This window comes from Macrotis lagotis, chromosome 5, assembly GCF_037893015.1.
Source record: "Macrotis lagotis isolate mMagLag1 chromosome 5, bilby.v1.9.chrom.fasta, whole genome shotgun sequence".
NCBI classification, from domain to species: Eukaryota; Metazoa; Chordata; class Mammalia; order Peramelemorphia; family Peramelidae; genus Macrotis; species Macrotis lagotis.
Genome location: NC_133662.1, coordinates 183481705 through 183499427, shown reverse-complemented (window position 1 = coordinate 183499427; position 17723 = coordinate 183481705). Strand labels below are relative to the sequence as shown.

Here is a 17723-nt window from a genome sequence, read left to right as displayed (position 1 = left end):
AATTCTATACTGGAGAAAATGATTGTATAATAAACTCAGTTTTCAGATTACAAGTGATAGTTTTAAGTAGGGCAATAGTGAAATGTATCATTTGGCTCCATTTTTACATTATAATTCTTATTTTGAAATGTTTCTCATGTTATATTCATTATTCATTCAGTTTTTAAGAATACTAAAATGTTTCCACTGAAATGTCTGTTAGGTTTACAAATTATTATACATCCAATCAATTTTATGTTATTGTATTCTAGAGACCGGGTAATTGGTCTAATGATGACTGCTTGTGATCTTTGTTCTGTAACAAAACTGTGGCCAGTTACAAGATTGACAGCTAATGACATATATGCAGAGTTCTGGGCTGAGGTATGTATGTGTTACTCTTTTCTACACAGATAATATCAAGAAATATGAAAAAAACCTGAGAAAAGAGTTAAATACTATTATTTACATTATGTTAATTTAATGTACTTTTTTTTTTACTAAACTGAAACAGTAGCTAATATGCATACTAAGAACAAATATATTACTTTTTACCTGAGAAATTCTATTGATGATCTTTAATAAAAAATTCTTTGGTTCAGATGAATTTCTGTAACTTACTCAAGAAATGAAAATTATTCGTTTTAGTCAGTTAACTTTTAGATTTCTTTTCCTAAAACTGTGTAATAGATACATATGTGAAAACTCCTATTCCTCTGAAATTGTTTAAAATTTAAAATTTAAAAAAAATGTTGCATTGCTGTGTGATAATTGTCATAGATAAACAGAACTCAGAGAATATGAGTCCCATAGTAGGAATGAAGAATTAGTTACAAATACTTAGTACTCAAAGTGAAATTTTTATTGCTTCAGTTTTCCCTCTTCTTTGCTTACATTATCTTTCTAATCAAAAATATTATTCTGTTTTTTTAGTTCCTAAATTTACAGTGTGATTTGCCCACCCAATCAATATACTGGGAATCTATTGAATTATATGATCCCTTTTTCAAAAATATCATTACTAGATTAGGAAAACTGACATCTATTTTCCCAAATGGATTTATACATACCCGAAGTTTTATACATTCTCATTCAGCTTCTTTTAGGGAGTTAGCTATTTGATATTTAATGGTTTAACTTGTAAACCCATCCAGAAAGAGAAACAGACTTAAGAAGTAAAAACTAGCAAATTGTTCAACTGCAATTTTAAGTTGAAAAGTTTTACATTATTTAAATTTGTTTTAAATATTCATGCCAAGAAATTCTTACTGTGTGAGCACCATGATTGTTCGGTCAATTGTATGTCATGGAACTGTTTCTCTGCCCTGTGTATGTGGGTTTTTCACACATGCTTATATGTATGTATACAGTGTTTTGCCACAGAGTCTAGTTAATGTCAGACTCATTTAGTAAAGTTAGGTCAGATATGCCTGTCTTAAATCCCTCAGCTGAAACAATTTGTTTAATACTATCATAATTAGGTTTTTACAATAAAAAAGTTAATTGCATTTTGAAACTAGCATAGCAGGATGCCATGGAAAGAAATATATTGTTTTCCAAGATACAGATTTCATTAATAGAAGTTCTAAAGCTTGCAACTAAATTGGTTAGCAAAACTAGGAGACCTAGAATATCATACTCATTTTTTCCTATTTACTTCATATTAATTCTTCAAGCATGAGACTGTCCTTATGGAGTAATCTCAGAAAGATATTGGTACAAAAGACTTTAAAAGTCACTTAGTCCAATAAACAATTACTCATCAAATTCTTCATTGTTCTGTATTACTGCAAACCAATTTATTTTAGAGAACTGGGCCAATTTTATTCAACCTTCATATTCACCCAGAGGCATGGACATATGAGAGGTGGTCTATCAGTAACTGAAAGGGAAAAGAAAGAAAGATAGTAAGGGGGAAAAATGGGTAATTTTTTTTAATGATTGAAGAATAGCCTAGAAACATTAATATAATTGTGAAGATTCTTAATTTGATTAATACTGTTACATTGCATTTGCACTGTTTTTGTTTTTATTGCAAGGCTATAAAAGTGAGTGACTTTCCCAAGATCACACAGCTGAGATAATTAAGTGTCTTGAGTCTAGATTTGAACTCAAGTCCTCCTGACTCCAGGGCTGGTGCTTCATCCACTGTACCACCTAACTGTCCATGACTTTTTAACATGTCTCTAAAGTAGGGCCACTCACCCAACCTCGTACTCATCCTCAGGCTCTAGGAGTAACTCTAAGATATTTTCATTGATAACCAAAATTAATTATCTTTTTAGCAAGAATATTTACTAAGAAGATATAGTAAGAATAGTAATTTTTAAAACATTCCTTTCAAAAGTCTGGGGCATGTAACTCCCACAAATACACATGGACCTATAGGGAGGATGGGCACAATCTTGTGAGATAATGTTAGAAAGGCTCATGTTATATAATTTGTGCAGTAACTCATAATTGTAGTTACTAGACTTTCTTCCCTTCTTTTGCAGGGTTTTCATAGAGTTCCAATTAGGTGGCACTTTTCTCTACCAGGAAGAACCATTCACTTTGAAATGGTCTTTTCCCAAGTGTACATGTTGTTTCCTACTGCTCCAACCACTCTCATTTCTAACTGGATTTCTTTCTTCTGTTGGTCCAGTATCTCCCATAATATGGCTGGTGAAGAGAGGCAGGAGAGGCACACAGAGAGAAACCATCCCATCTCCACCCCCACAACTTCCTAAAACAAATCTCTTTCAAAGATTTCATGTCCTCTGAATTGAAGTCCTTCCACCACATGGATTTATTCCTTTTTGTGATTGCAGCTCAAGAAATCTCTCAATCTTCTCATATAATGTTTTCTAATGACTTCAATTTTTTTCATCCTAGACCAAACCTTTTGATAGATTGATTAATTAAATTGACATGTTCTGTGATGTGTACACACAGACACACAGTTAAATACTTTATTTACCCAAGAAATAAATTGGAAAAAGCTTAAGCACTGTCATCTTCTGATATCCAATGCCTTCTACTAAGAAAAGTTCATGTGCCACAGGACTCAAATAGTCAATATGTTAAGATACTCAATTTCAGATACATCCTGATGAAATTTAAACAGATAGCAGCAGGTAGCATTTTACATAATTCTCACAAGTTGTGATCTGTTTTCATAACAAACTTCAGGCTTTTGTAGCAAGACTGATCCTCTGGCATCAGGAGTTACTAGGAAACATAAGCATCCTCTCTCCCTTTGAAAAGTGGAGCATAGATGATGATGATGATGATTGTCTTTAGTTGTTGAAGAAAACCATGGCAAGCACATGAATTGATTTGAGTGAGGAAGGGCTGTGTTAAGTCACCAGCCTCACTTTCTCCTCTACAGCCATTGGCTTTGGTGACTAGAGCTGGTCAGGATAACTGGAGATGGTCCTAGATGCAGGGCATTCTGGGTTAAATGACTCGCTCAAGTGTCAAGTGTCTTGAGTCCTTCTGACTCCAAGGCCAGAGCTCTATCTACTACTCCACCTAGCTGCCCTCCTGAACTTAGGTACCAAGAGTTTGGAGTGGTGAGAACTAGCACTGGGACCACAGGAGACTAAATTATTCATCTTTTCCCTTTTCTGATGAAATCCCCTCTACTCTGAAAGTACATAAATACATGAATACAGATATGCATGTTTTATCATGGAGAATTCTGTTTGGTCCCTGTAAAACAAGTTACACAAATACAATCCATCAGAAAGTCCTGACAAAACATCTCTTAAGTGTGTTGTTCTATATAGGGTACAAGAAATGGCTATTTTCACATGTAAAGTTATTTTACTAGAAGGTAAGACAAAAATTTCTTTAAGATCCCTTTACCTTAGAGTATCCTTAATTTTTCTAGATATCCATAAAACATGAAGGGAATTTCACTGGAGATCCAAATTCATCAGACTAGCTTAAAAAGAAAAAGTAAAAACACAAGAGATATAGATCTCCCCAAAGCTATTAATGACTTGGAGTTCAGCAACAAACCTTTTTTTTATGAAGCTCTGTTCCCTAAAGATTTCAAGTAAGTATTAGATCTGCTTAAAAGCACACTTCCCCCCCCCCCGCAAAGGAGAGCATAGTTGTGCAATATTAAGTGGTCATAGTAACACAACAAATAATTAAATACTTAAGTATTCAAACCACAAAAATAGATTTTTTTAAAACTCTGCTCTGACCTTTAAGAGAATATGACAGAAAATAGCCTGTCAAAGTACATTTTAAGGCATCACAAATCTGAAAGAGATATCTAGGAACCATATCTAGGGAATGGAAAGGGTCTCCAAGTTCCTTTCAAGGGAACTGCAAGATTAAAAGCAGTTTTTTTCATAATCTGCAAATGAGAATATCCATGTGGAGAATCTAATGAGTTTTTACAAGACCGTGGGACCCAGAATCATCCTAGATGAAATCTTCACTGTATAGCTGTATAACTTCCTTTCTGGAACATCCCCCTCCCCATCATTGGGCAGAGCTCTACACTATTGGTGTCCTGAGAATAACCCTGAGGGGGTTGTCTTTTTTTGTTTTTGTTTTTGCAAGGTAATGGGGTTAAGTGATTTGATTAAGGCAATACGGCTTAAGTGTCTGAGTTCAAATTTGAACTCAGATCCTCCTGACTCCAGGGCTGGTGCCCTATCAACTGCACCACCTAGCCGACTTGGGATTGTCTTGACAGATACTACTCTCCATTGACAATAGAGCAGATGTTTTTAAAAGAAAGGGTATTTTCTGCCAAAGGTGGCAGAAGTGTGATTTAAAAAAAAAATTCTTCCTAAAAGTCTGGGGCATACTCTCTCTCAAATACATTCAGCATTTATGGTGAGAAATAAATACAAACTTGAACTGGAAGCATATAATGAGAACACCCATGGCAAAAGGGCACCCTCACAAATAACAGTGAATAATAGATTATTTCTTTATTAAGATAGACCTGCCACCAACTATTTTTAACCACAGGAGTATCTAGAAAAGACTAGCATAAATAAAAGCTTAGAATTTTGGACCAATAATCATCATAATACTTAATAGTTAATAATACTTAATAATTTAGAATTTGCTGTGATAATGAATACAAAGTACTTAACAAACTTTAAAGCAAAATGATTTTTGTTATTATTTTTGGTCCAAGATCTGTAATTTGATTGGCATGAGGAACTTTCAATGAATTGACTCTTCCTATCAATACAGGATGGCAATTGAAATATAATTTATAGCCTTTGATATTTGCCTAGTGCATGAAGAGAATAAGCTTCCTAACCATATAAATTCACTTATTTTAAGAGGAACAACTTTAAACTTAGCCTGAATGCAAGGCTGGACATCCATCTCTTATGCTATGCTGCTTTTCAAATGATTAGGAGTGATAAATGAGAACTAGTTATATAAGTATACTTTGGTTGGAAAGTGAGGCTATCTGGAGCCAAACTGCTTTTTGCATGGGTCTTAAGCCAGTTTCTTCCTTTAATAAAGTCCATTGGTTCTCTAAGATTGTTATGCTTTTCTGTGGGAAAAATTATCATCATCATTAAATGCTTGAAAACTGAAATTAATGACAAGGAATAAAAATACACGAGATCTAAAGTGTTTGTTTTATATGCCTCAACTGGAAAATCAGAAACTAGAGCAAAAGAGAATATGATTAATTTTGTAGCAGGAAAAAAATAAGGTTAAAATTTATTATTTCCATTCTTAAACTCTGACCATTTTGATTATGTTCTTTTAGAAAAAATTGCTTCAATCGTATGAAAATCATCAGAGCTCATAAATTAGTGACTATATCCTGTACTCAATAAATTCTAATGTAATAGAAATGATTGGATTTCCAAAATATATAGTTACTAGACCTGAAATATGAGACAGGTGTTTTTTTTCATAATAGTAGCCAAGTATGATACTAAGTATGTATACTAAATTTTCTTTAATATTAGTATAAAAAAGTATTAGTTAGAAATGTTAAGATACAAGTCTGCCTGAAAACAAAAGTGGATGAAAGGATTACCTTTTTAGTCCTATGATTCTTTATGGAGCTGTAATTTTAATTTTCAGATTACCTGAATATTTAATTGCATGTAAATGTGTATGTGTGGGCTTGAGACAATGGATATAGCTGGTTAAAATAAGAGGAATGCATAAGTCCTAATGGATGAATTTTATTATTATAATAGTTAAATAGTACATAGAAATTCATGGAAAATGTAATGTAGAAATGGAACATATTATGTACTTATATACTTATATATATATATAATATAAATATTATGTACTTTTTAGCTTGAACAAAAGGCTTCTAAATGGGCATCTGAGTGTACAGTAGATAGAGCAGAGTTCCAATTTTACTTCAAACAGGAACTTGATGATTTTTAGCTTCTCACTTAGCTCAGCCTGTTTTCTCATTTTCATAGTGGTGGATACTGATAGTCCCGACATCATCACAGAGGGGTTGTGAGGATTGAGTTAAGATAACATATATTAATTACTTTTCACACTGCAAAACTCTATTAAACAATAGCTTATTATTATTGTTATTATTATTATTATTATTAGCATTCCTCCACCTATTCACTAGAAGCATGAAAGAGAATTTGAAAACTTATGAGGAAAGAGAAGACATTGTTATCATTTCGAGTATTCCCTTCTTTTTTGTTTTGAATCTTCCCTGTGGTCCAAATAAACTCTGATAGCTTCCAATGCGAGGATTTTGTGGGACATTTTATTTCTTTCAAATCCTTCATTAATGTTTGGAGGAAGGAGAAAAATTATGGATGCATTCTTAGCTATTTTAACTGTAAAATCTTTAAATAAACATTAAGATAAAATGAGAGAAACTTGATAAATTACATCATATTATGAAAGAATAATGCTATTGAACTTTTTCTGAAAATTATCTTTTAGTAAGCTACGATACTTATTGATTGTTTAAGCATTACTCTTCCTATTTTTTTCTTTTACTCTAGGGTGATGAAATGAAGAAATTTGGAATTCAGCCTATCCCTATGATGGACAGAGACAAAAAAGATGAAGTCCCTCAAGGCCAAGTATGAATTATCTCATTAAACAAATATTATATTTTAGTCATAAATTACATATAAGGAGACTCCCAAGTGAGTAAAGCACATGTGAAATCTCACAGCATATTTTACATACAAGGTTGTATTATTCTAGGTCTCATGAAAACAAATAGCCATCTTCTTTAGAAAGTAGAAATATCAGCCCTTTTGTCACCTTGAAACTTGAGTCTTCCATATGTTTAAAGCATTTTAGTTACCTAAATGTAGAGAATTCTGTACTAATAAGGCAAAAGACTGGTGACCCCCCCCTTCTTCTACAAGTTTTACCCTGAGGGTTGCCATTGTGTGGTGGTAAATGCTTTAGATTATGAATTCCCACATCTGGATTTCAAAGCTTCATGGGTTTGTTTTACAGATTGAGAGGAGAAAGACAGAGTAAATGTCTAATTTCTTTCCTTCAAGCCCAAAATGGCCAATCAGAGCAAATACTAACTGTAATAGAGGCTATAAATATTTGACAGTAAAGCATGCTATGCTACATATCTTTGTCAGACATTACTAGGTTATCTACCCTTGTACAAGAAACTCTCTATTTTTGCCTTTTGTCCTACTCACTCATGATCTTAAAACATCTGGCATGTATTAATTAAATAACAGTTATATTCCAAGCACTGTAGTTAACTGCCACAAGTACAGTATAAATAAAAATGTATTTATATTTGCTTGCCCCTAGCCAGCTCACATGTCAGGGATGATAGTTTATACATGGGAGTAGGAACCCAGGAGAAATACTTCGCATCTTTTCATTTAAGTTTAGAGGTATTGTGGGGTCATGTTAATGTGCTTCTTCCTGAAGCAATCATGGAGTCAATTTAATCCTAATTTAAGTGCTAAAAGAGGTAGGGGAGTATAATGTATGCCATGAGGCACCTGGAGAGACCAGTAAAAAGATGTCTATAGAATTAAGTGAAGGATTGCTGGTATCTTCCTGATGAGTTAATCTCCAGGAAAGTTGGGCCTCAAGGTAGAAATTCAGAGAAGGATTAAAGCATCTAAGGAAAGGTTTCTACTGCTTGGCAGCCAGGAGGCAGGTTAAATACATAGAATTTGTTTAGTTTTCTTTTACTAATATTTTAGATGTGAGTTCTTCATGTGAAATAATTTTTAAAAATGAAAAGACCACTGATTTGATGATATAATGAAAAATAATTTATTGTAAAAATTTGAAAATGAGATTTTATTTTATTCCTCATTTATAGAGATGTACTTTGAGTTTAAAAGATGATCACTGTGTATTGATTATTTTAGAGCTTGGATTCTTATGTAATGTAACTTTTAAAACTCATATGATTTAGGGTTTGCCAAAATCCCAAGGGCTTTTTGGTTTATTCTAAACCATTTGTGATGAAAAAGAAGTTGTTTTTTAAAGGGCTATATAATCAAATAGTCTCAGTTCTGTTGCCAGCATTTCTTTCATTAAGAGGCTAGCCATATGGATACTTGTTTATTAAATAATGTTTCATGCTTTATACTGTAAAAAATATATTAATGTATAATCTTGAGTTGAATATACAATGAAACTTTTGCCAGTGTTTTTATTCCAATGTAAAATTCACTCATGTAAAATCAATTAAATGTTAGAGACTTCTTGGTTTTAAAAATTTATATTCCTTCTCTGTGTTGAAAACCTGTTTTCCTGAAAAGATGTATGTAAGGCTAATTATTGTATAGTGATTTTTATTTCCTTATTAATTTTTGAAATGCATGTGTGCAGTTTACCTCTTGCCAGTAATAAAAATCACTCTTGATATGCCTGAGCTGCTTTGTACCTAATATTGAATTCTCAAGCTAAAGCTTAATCATATTCCAAGCCAGACTTCTAACTTTACCAAAACTATTCAAGACCTCTTTTCTGCCTTCTAGTAAATGCTAAATCTTTTGGTTAAAAACAGTTTGGAGAATTATAAATTCATTTCATGTTAACTGGATAGCCACTGCAGTTGCTCAATAAACCAGACCCAGAAGTGCAAAAGAGGAAGACAAGGACTGGGTTATATATAAAAGAGTAAGCTGTACTTTTAAATGACCCTGAACATATTCTAATGATATCAAATAGTCATGTGACTCATAACAGATCTGAACAGCAGATGTTCTTTAGTTGCATCTCCAATTCATTGACCTTTTCTATCTCTTTTAATTAAGAGTTATAAAATTTCTCCTAATAATTGCTTTGATTTGATGTTTTGATGTTATTTCATTATTGTCATTCTCTTTGATGATCCACACATTTTTGTTTTGTTTTTTGGTTATTTATTCTCATATTATTGCAATAACCTTGGTGTGAAAGTAAACATAATCCCCTCCCCCCAAAAAAACAGGTGAGAAACCTCAAGAGAAATAATGTGAGAGAAAAAAAGAGTGTTTTCTTTATCATTAGTCCATCAGAGAAGTTGCTTCAGTATCTTTCCTCACAATTCTCTTACTAGCTGTATTTCCCTCTATTCTTCCCTGCTCCCATTGATTCTATTCTCTCTTTCCCCAGCCTTCCTCAGAAGTGTGTGGTATCTGACTTCCCTTCTCCCACTATCTTCCCTCTCTTCTATCACCTACTCCCCTCTCTCTCCTCCCTCATCCCCCTTATCCCATCCCTTTTCACTCATTTTTCTCTAGGGTAAGATAGATTTCTATATCCTATTAAGTGTGGATGTTATTTCTTCTCTGAGCCATTTCTGATGAGAATGAAGGCTCACTCATACCCCCTCACTCTCCCTTTCCACTCCAATGCAAAAGTTTTTTGACTTTTTTGGAAAATATATTGGCCCATTCTACCTCTCCTTTCCTTTTTTCCCAGTACATTCCTTAACACCCCTTGCCTCCATCTTTATATTATACCATTATATCCAACTCCCTACTGTACCTTGTCTATATATGCTCCTCCAAACTGCTCTTATAAATGAGGTTTCATATGACTTCATGCAGTTCAACAGTATTAAATGCCTCATAATTAGTCCTCCTCATTCACCCCTTTATGCTTCACCTGAGTTCTGTACTTGGAGATCAAACTTTCTGTTCAGCTCTGGTCATTTGAAAATCCCTTGTTTCATTGTCCATCTTTTCCCCTGAAAGAGGATGTTCATTTTTTTCTGGGTACTTGATTCTCAGATGTCCTTAATGTTGACACTGTCAGATCCTGTGTAATCCTGTCTATAGGGCTAAGGTAATTGAATTGTTTCTACATGTTTTTAGCTTGTACTATTTTCTTTTTGACTTGAGAGTTTTAGAATTTGGCTATAATATTCCTGGGAGTCTTTGGGGGGAGGGAATCTCTTTTAGGAGGTGATTGGTGATTCCCTCAATTTCTATTTTAACCTTTGCCTTTAGGATCTCAGGGTTTGCTATATTATTTCTTGAAAAAATGAAGCCTAGGCTTTTTATAATTTTTAGATTATCTCTCCTGGATCTGTGATCTTCTCCAGGTCAGTTTTTCCAAAGAGATATTTCACATTTCCTCCAATTTTTCTTTCTTTTGGTATATTGTTTCTTGATTTCTCACAAAGTCATCAGCTTCCTTTAGCTCCATTCTACATTTTTTTCCTTTTCCTTTTCCAACCAGCCAATTCTGCTTTTTAAGGCATTCTTTTCATTTGCCTTTTGTATTTATGTTACCAAGCTGCTGGTTTTCATGATTTACCTGCATCACTCTTATTTCTCTTCCCAGTTTTTCCTCTACCTCCCTTACTTGCTTTTCAAAATCTTTTTTGAGCTCTTCTGTAGCCTGAACCCATTTCCTGTTTCTCTTGGATTCGGGAACTTGCAAGGCAGTGTGGTTGACTTGCCCAAGGTTACAAAGCTAAGTAAGTATTAAGTGTCTGAGACTGGATTTGAACTCAGGTCCTCTTGACTTTGTCATCTTCTGAGAGTCCTCCATGGAACTAAAGTAATTTTCTATAGTCAGATTGTTCTTTTTCTGTGGTTTGCTTATTTCCTCAGACTATGACTGATTTACTACACTACAAGTTTATGGGGAGTTTTCAAGATTTATGAGAGTCTCTGACAACTCTCCTGGTCTGTTCTTTTGTCTGTGGATGAACCCAAGTTCGTTCTTCTGTCCTGGAGCTGTGAGGAGGGTCCCTGCTCCCCTGGGCCCCAGACTGCTACCTGGATCTGAGTGTGGGCATACAGCAGAGTCCTGCCCCAGGGATAGCAGAGAGCCCTCTGCAGTCTTTCCCCACCCCCTTACTATCTGTGGGATGAGCACTCTGGCATTGAAGCTCTGCAGGTTTTTGCAAGGATGATCTGAGGCTGGCGCTGGCCAGGCTCCATGCTCGCTCTGTTGAGAGAACTCACCACCCCTTCAAGCCAACCCTGGTGGTCCCCAGGCCAAAAAACCTGGGCCTGGAACCCCCCCCCACCAGGGACCCAGGCACCCCATGGGCTGTTCCTGGAAGACTGGAGCTGGTTTGCTCTGGCCTGGCTGCACTGCAGCCCAGCTGTGCTGTGACCCTTTCCTACCCTTGGTCCCAGTGAAAGAGACCTTTCCTGCAGATATTCTAAGTTGTCCTGGAGTGGGTAATTGTATCACTATGTCTTTCTGTGGGTTATGCCCCTTAAAATTTCAGCCAGAGTCATAATTTGACAGCTTTTGGTGTTTTGGGGGCATGTATTTCTAGGAATTCTTGCCCTCACACTGCCATCTTGGCTCCACCCCCATGATCCACACAATCTTTAGGATTAGATTATTTAGTTTCTAATTAGTACATTTCTGTGACTCTTAGAATTTTTATTGCATCATGAGCTATAAAAATGCATTTAATATTTCTGCCTTTCTGCATTTGATTATAAATTTTTATACCCTAAAACATGTTCAATTTTATGTAGGTGCCATATACCACTGAGAAAAGATATATTCCTTTCTATTTCTCATTATTTTCTCCAGCAGTCTATCATATCTAACTTTTCTTAAAATTATATTGAATTCCTTAACTTGTTTCTTGCTTGTTTTACAATTAGATTTATCTAGTTCTGAGAGGATACGTTTGAAGTCTTTTATTAGTTTAGTTTTTGTTCTCTATTTCTTCCTGTAATTCACTTAACTTCTTGAAAAATTTGAATACTCTTGCCACTTGGTGCATGTATGTTTAGTATTGATAATACTTCATTGTCTATTTTTTCCCCCAAGATACTGGGGTTAAGTGACTTGCCCAAGGTCACAAAGCTAAGCAAGTATTAAGTGTCTGAGGCCACATTTGAACCTCAGATCCTCCTGCCCCATGAGGTACCTTTTAACAAGATGTAGTTTCCTTTTCTTTTTATTAGTCTGTTTTTGCTTTTGCTTGTCTTAAGATCAGGATTACTGCCCCCCCCCCCCCACTTCAGGTTCAGTATTATACATTCTGCTCTAGCCTCTTACCTTTACTCTGTGTAAACATCATATTGTAGGATTCAGGTTTTTAATCCACTCTATCATCCACTTTCATTTTATGGGAGAGTTCATCTCATTCACAGTCGTGATTAACTAACTGTATTTTCCTCCATCCTATTTTTCTCCATTTGTGCTTTTTCTCTCACTTTGTCCCTCCTTCTCCAGTGTTTTGCTCCTGACCATCCCCTCCCTCAATCTGCCCTCCCTGTTTTCTTTCTCCTTTTCCTCCCTACTTCTGCTCTCCCTTCTGTAAACTCCCCCTTTACTCTCCTATTTCCCTATAGGGTATTATAAGTTACTATACCCAATGGAGTCTGTACCTGAAAAGTATAATTGCCATTCTTATTGGTAGTGTTTTACAAAATAATTCACAAACTAATTCACTCCTTTTTGAGCCAAATCCAATGGGAGTAAGGTTCAAATGATGCTCACTTTTTTCCCCTTCTTTTCCTTAATGTAATAGGTCCTTTGTGCCTTTGCATTTAAAGTCTTGAATTGGAAATTTGTTTCACTACATCTTTTTGTAGGTTCTTTTGCTCCAGAATCCATTTAGAAACTTGATTCAGTGTTTCCAAGGCAAACTAGTGAGAGCTTTGGCGTTTACTTAGGCTAACTTAAAAAACAGGCAAAGTCTGATGTGATAGAGCCCATTGGAACTACAACCCATTGATATATTTTGAAAATCCAGGGTCACAACTATACCTCTGTGAAGCATTATAGTGAGGCTTCTGTTGAATTTATTTCAAGCTATATGAATACATGTGAATGTGGATAGATAGATAGATAGATAGATAGATAGATAGATAGATAGATATAAATATATGCCTATATATACATGTACACATGTTTGCACACATTTATAAATATGGTTATCTGATGACCTATAGCTAATGGTTTTCTTTTCAGTTGACATCTTTCTTGACCTATCTGTAGCCATTGATATTCTTGCTCACCTCTACTCTTTATCTGATATTCCCCCCTCTCTCTAGGGTTTTAGGATTCTACTCATGTCTATCTGACTATTCCATCATAATATCCTGGTCCTTCCTTCTTCTCCTTCTGTACTATTTCATTTGGCAATCTCATGAGGTCTCATACATTCTTATTATCTCTTAAGTTGATGATTCTCAAATTACTTATCCAACCCTGAACTTTCTTTCCTGACCTCCTAGCTTGCTTCTCCAACTACCTATTAGATAACTTGAATATGATGTCCCATGGACATCTTAAAGTCAACATGTTCAAAGCTGAACTTATGACCTTTTTTCCCCCAAACCTCTTTAACCTTCCCAACTTCCCTATAATTACTCTCCAGCCACTCAGGCCCGCAAACCTAGGTCTTATCCTTGATTCTGAACTTAAAGCCCATATATCTAATCTGTTGCCAAAATCAGTCAGTTCTGCCTTCATAACATATCTTTCCTTCTCTTCTCTGACACACTATCTGATACAAACTGTCATCAACTCATGCTTGGATTTCTGCAATAGATTTTTGTTATTTCCCTGCCTCGAGTCTCCCTACTACAGTCTATCCTTCACTTAGCCATTAAAATGATCTTTCTAAAACCCAGGTCTGACCATGTCATCTGTCTACCCAAACTCCCAGGGCTCTCTAATTCCTATAGAATCAAATATTAAAATCTTCCTTTGGGTGTTTAAATTCAGACCCTTCTATTCTAATTTTCTTACATCTTATTCCAGCACATACTTCACAATAAAGTGATATTGGTTTCCTTGCTGTTCCTCCCACAAAACACTCCCATCTCACAAATATGTTGGAGGATATTGCCATCCCTTTCAGTGGAAGGTTGATCCATATTGATGAAATTCCTGCTTTTTTGAAAGTTCTAAAGAATTTGTTTTCCCTTCTAGAGCTACATGTCTTATTTTTACAATTTAATTTTGATGATAGTGCAGAGAGTACCTTAAAAGTATAATTGCTATTCTTCTTGGTAGTGTTTTACAAAATAATTCACAAACTAATGCCTTCCATCAACATTTTTTCATCTTTGTCACAGATTGGCTTCTACAATGCTGTAGCTATTCCCTGCTATACCACCCTAATGCAGATCTTCCCCCCTACTGGACCCCTGCTCCGGGCTTGCAGGTAAGGACCACTGCTCCCTTTGGGAGTGTTGTTGAAAATTTTACCAAGTGTTTGTAAGTGACTTTTTCTTTGAAATTGCAGCTATTGGTAAATACTATAACAACAACAACAACAACAACAACAATAATAATAATAATCAGTGGGAGCAACTAGGTGGCGCAGTGGATGGAGCACCAGCCCTGGAGTCTGGAGGACCTGAGTTCAAATCTGACCCCAGACACTTAAAAATTACCTAGCTGTGTGGCCTTGGGCAAGCCATTACCTTGCAAAAAATAATACTAATAATAATTAACATTTACAGAACACTTTCAAGATTGTAAAGTAGTTTATCCACATTATTTCATTTGATCAAATATGAAATCTCATTATTATATACACTTAAGCAGCTAAATATTTTCAATGAGATAAAATTGAATATCATATTTAATTGATATTACAATAAAAAATACAAACCATGAATTATTGCTTTCCACCAAGAGAGTAAGTCTCTCTTAGGCTCCAGAATCCCTCATTTCAATTTTGTCATTGAATGGCAAAGTATATTTGTTATGTTGAATTTTTCCCCCTTTAACACTGATGACCTGTTGCTCCAAGGCCTCTGCACAAAATAATGAAGGAAGGAAGTTTGAAAAACAGAATATCACTGTGATTAAATGAATAAGACTTTATCTTTCTCCTTTAAGATTCACTGATTGATTCATCTGTTTTGTTTTTTAATGTAAACTGAAGGAGGTGCTTCTAATACACCTGTGAATGTTCATTTGTCCAAATCTATATATCACCAAATTCAGTTATGCCTCTTGGACTATGTGTTTAAACTAAAAAATAAATTGAGCTTCCATTTATTTTCATTCATAATTTAGTTTTTTGAGTCTTTAATCATTAGTTCATTGAAAGATTCCTTAGCAAATAACATTTCAACAAAACCTGCCAGTCTTTTCCAATCTGCACAGAAATAAGTAGAGAATTAGAGGGAAAGATGTGGAGGCACTAATTGTAGACATCCTTCTCAAGAAGTGTAGCCTTGAAAGGGAGGAGAAATTGAGAACAAAAGATAGCAGATGGATCAAAGGTGGATTTTTTAAGTTCCTTCCTAATTGTTACTTCAAAGTTAGTACTTAAATCTAATTTAACATGTATCAAATTCCCCCCCTTAACCATAAATATCTCTCTATATTGAGCAACTCAATTGTAAATAACCATGTTGTTCAGCTTAAGCTCTTCTTTACCATGATTTATTGGAGAATTTTATGTGACTGACTGCTACCTATAATTTTTTGTATCTATAATATATTTCAATAATCTTTTAGTGTGATATTTTGAAAGTTTACAAATAAAAGGAAGCCTTCAGCTAAGAAATAATAATCTCATTCAAATAATAGTAATGCAGTTTGTGCTCAGGTAGTGAGCTAGGGTTCAAATAGTGTTAGAATTTCATGAAGACTCAGCTCAGAGTTATAAGGGATAAATAAGTTTTAAAATGCAGGTACAAAACTTATTACATATATACTTTATCTCTAAATGATAAGCAGCTAGCAGAAAAAAACAGGATTTATATAGAGATTAAGAGAATGGTCTATATACTGGGAAAGGTATAGGGGTTGCATAGGTGTAGTGTGAAAGTATTACATCAGGATGTTCAGGGATGACAAAGATGCACTTCTGGGGAACAAAGCTAACAATTTATTATCAGGATATACTTCACTGATCTCTAGCCTCTACCTTTTGTTCTTTTTTCATACAGCAGATGTCTCTAAAGAATACACAGATAGTTATTATCAATTCAAGGTCTGGTACAGAGGCAGTTACAAGAACATAATTTCTATAACATACTATTTCCCAGGAATGGTGAAACATAGTTCTATAACATTTTCATCAAGTATAGTTTAAAGCATAAGATTTAACAGTTTGTTGTAAAAAGGCACAGAATTTAACTAGTTGTTCTGTGCCATGGCATCAATAAGTCTTAAAACTTTCTGCTCTAATATTAATTTAAATTAATGTGGCATTTTTTTGTGTCACATTTTCTCAGAATTCTGCTTATAATTTAAATACTTTTGGAGCTATGTGTTTTCAGCATTGTTGATTTGAATGAATTCCCATAGATCTAGAATTGGGAGGCCCCTGTGAGTTATACTAATGAAATTTCAAGTCTAATACAACATTGGGGGCGGCTAGGTGGCGCAGTGGATAGAGCACTGGCAGGAGTTCAAATGTGACCTCAGTCACTTAATAATTACCTAGCTGTGTGGCCTTGGGCAAGCCACTTAACCCCATTGCCTTGCAAAAACTAAAAAACAAAAACAAATACTACAACAACAACAACGCCACAAAATCATGATGAAGGCTTAAAAGTAAAGACTTTCCATTTTCTCAGTTCATTTTGAAGAATTATTGCCTTGAATTGAGCAAATAATGTTCATGAATGCAATCTAAAGAGGAAATTACATGAAAATCAGTAATATATAATTTACTAAGATCTTTTATGTTACTTTCTAATCTACAACCAAAAACCAGAATATGAACAGAGAAATATAACTATCTATAAAGCCACAGACTAAAGTTCATGTATTTTAATCATAGGAGAGTTACTGAGGCCTTCACTCATAGTCTTTAATCTCTTAATTTAGGCACAGAGCAGATTTGAATCACTGAATGGGGATTAGGGATACAGCCAGAGTCAACAAAGAAAAAAAATCAGACATTTATAAAAATTAGATAAAGGAATAAATATTAATGCAGTCGACCCAGACTAGGGAAAAGAAACATTATAATTTTGAGGACATATTATTACACATATAGTACAGTTATTTGTGAAATAACATAAGAGTTTTGTTTATCAAAAACAGTTTTTTTCTGTAAGATTCTATTTATAAAAATAGGAAAATTCAAACTACATGAATATTTCATTACAAAAATTATTAAATTTGAAAAATAAACTGAAATTTGAAAGAATCAACTTCAGTTATCTAGGAAATTTGCTTATTTATTAAATTATTTAATTATATTTATATTATATTATTTATTATTTTAAATTATTTATATATTATATTTATTAATTTTAATTTATAATTATAATTTATATTTTATATTATATAATAATTAATATTAAATATTTAATTATATTAATAATTTTATTTATTTATAATTTATAATATAATAATTTAATTTATTTTTATTCTATTTG

At 34.1% G+C, this 17723-nt stretch overlaps 1 protein-coding gene across 6 annotated transcripts in view; it reads left to right on the top strand.

The window, feature by feature from the left end:
- PDE10A (phosphodiesterase 10A) overlaps positions 1-17723 on the top strand; it is a 394590-nt gene that overhangs the window by 361347 nt on the left and 15520 nt on the right. For 5 of the 6 annotated variants that reach the window (XM_074188006.1, XM_074188008.1, XM_074188007.1 and 2 more), the window contains 3 exons: positions 252-363; positions 6954-7034; positions 14448-14536. In XM_074188006.1, coding sequence (XP_074044107.1) covers positions 252-363; positions 6954-7034; positions 14448-14536 — 282 coding nt within the window. Of the gene's footprint in view, positions 1-251; positions 364-6953; positions 7035-14447; positions 14537-17723 lie in introns of those variants that run through there. The other variant, XR_012468598.1, reaches the window with a different exon arrangement.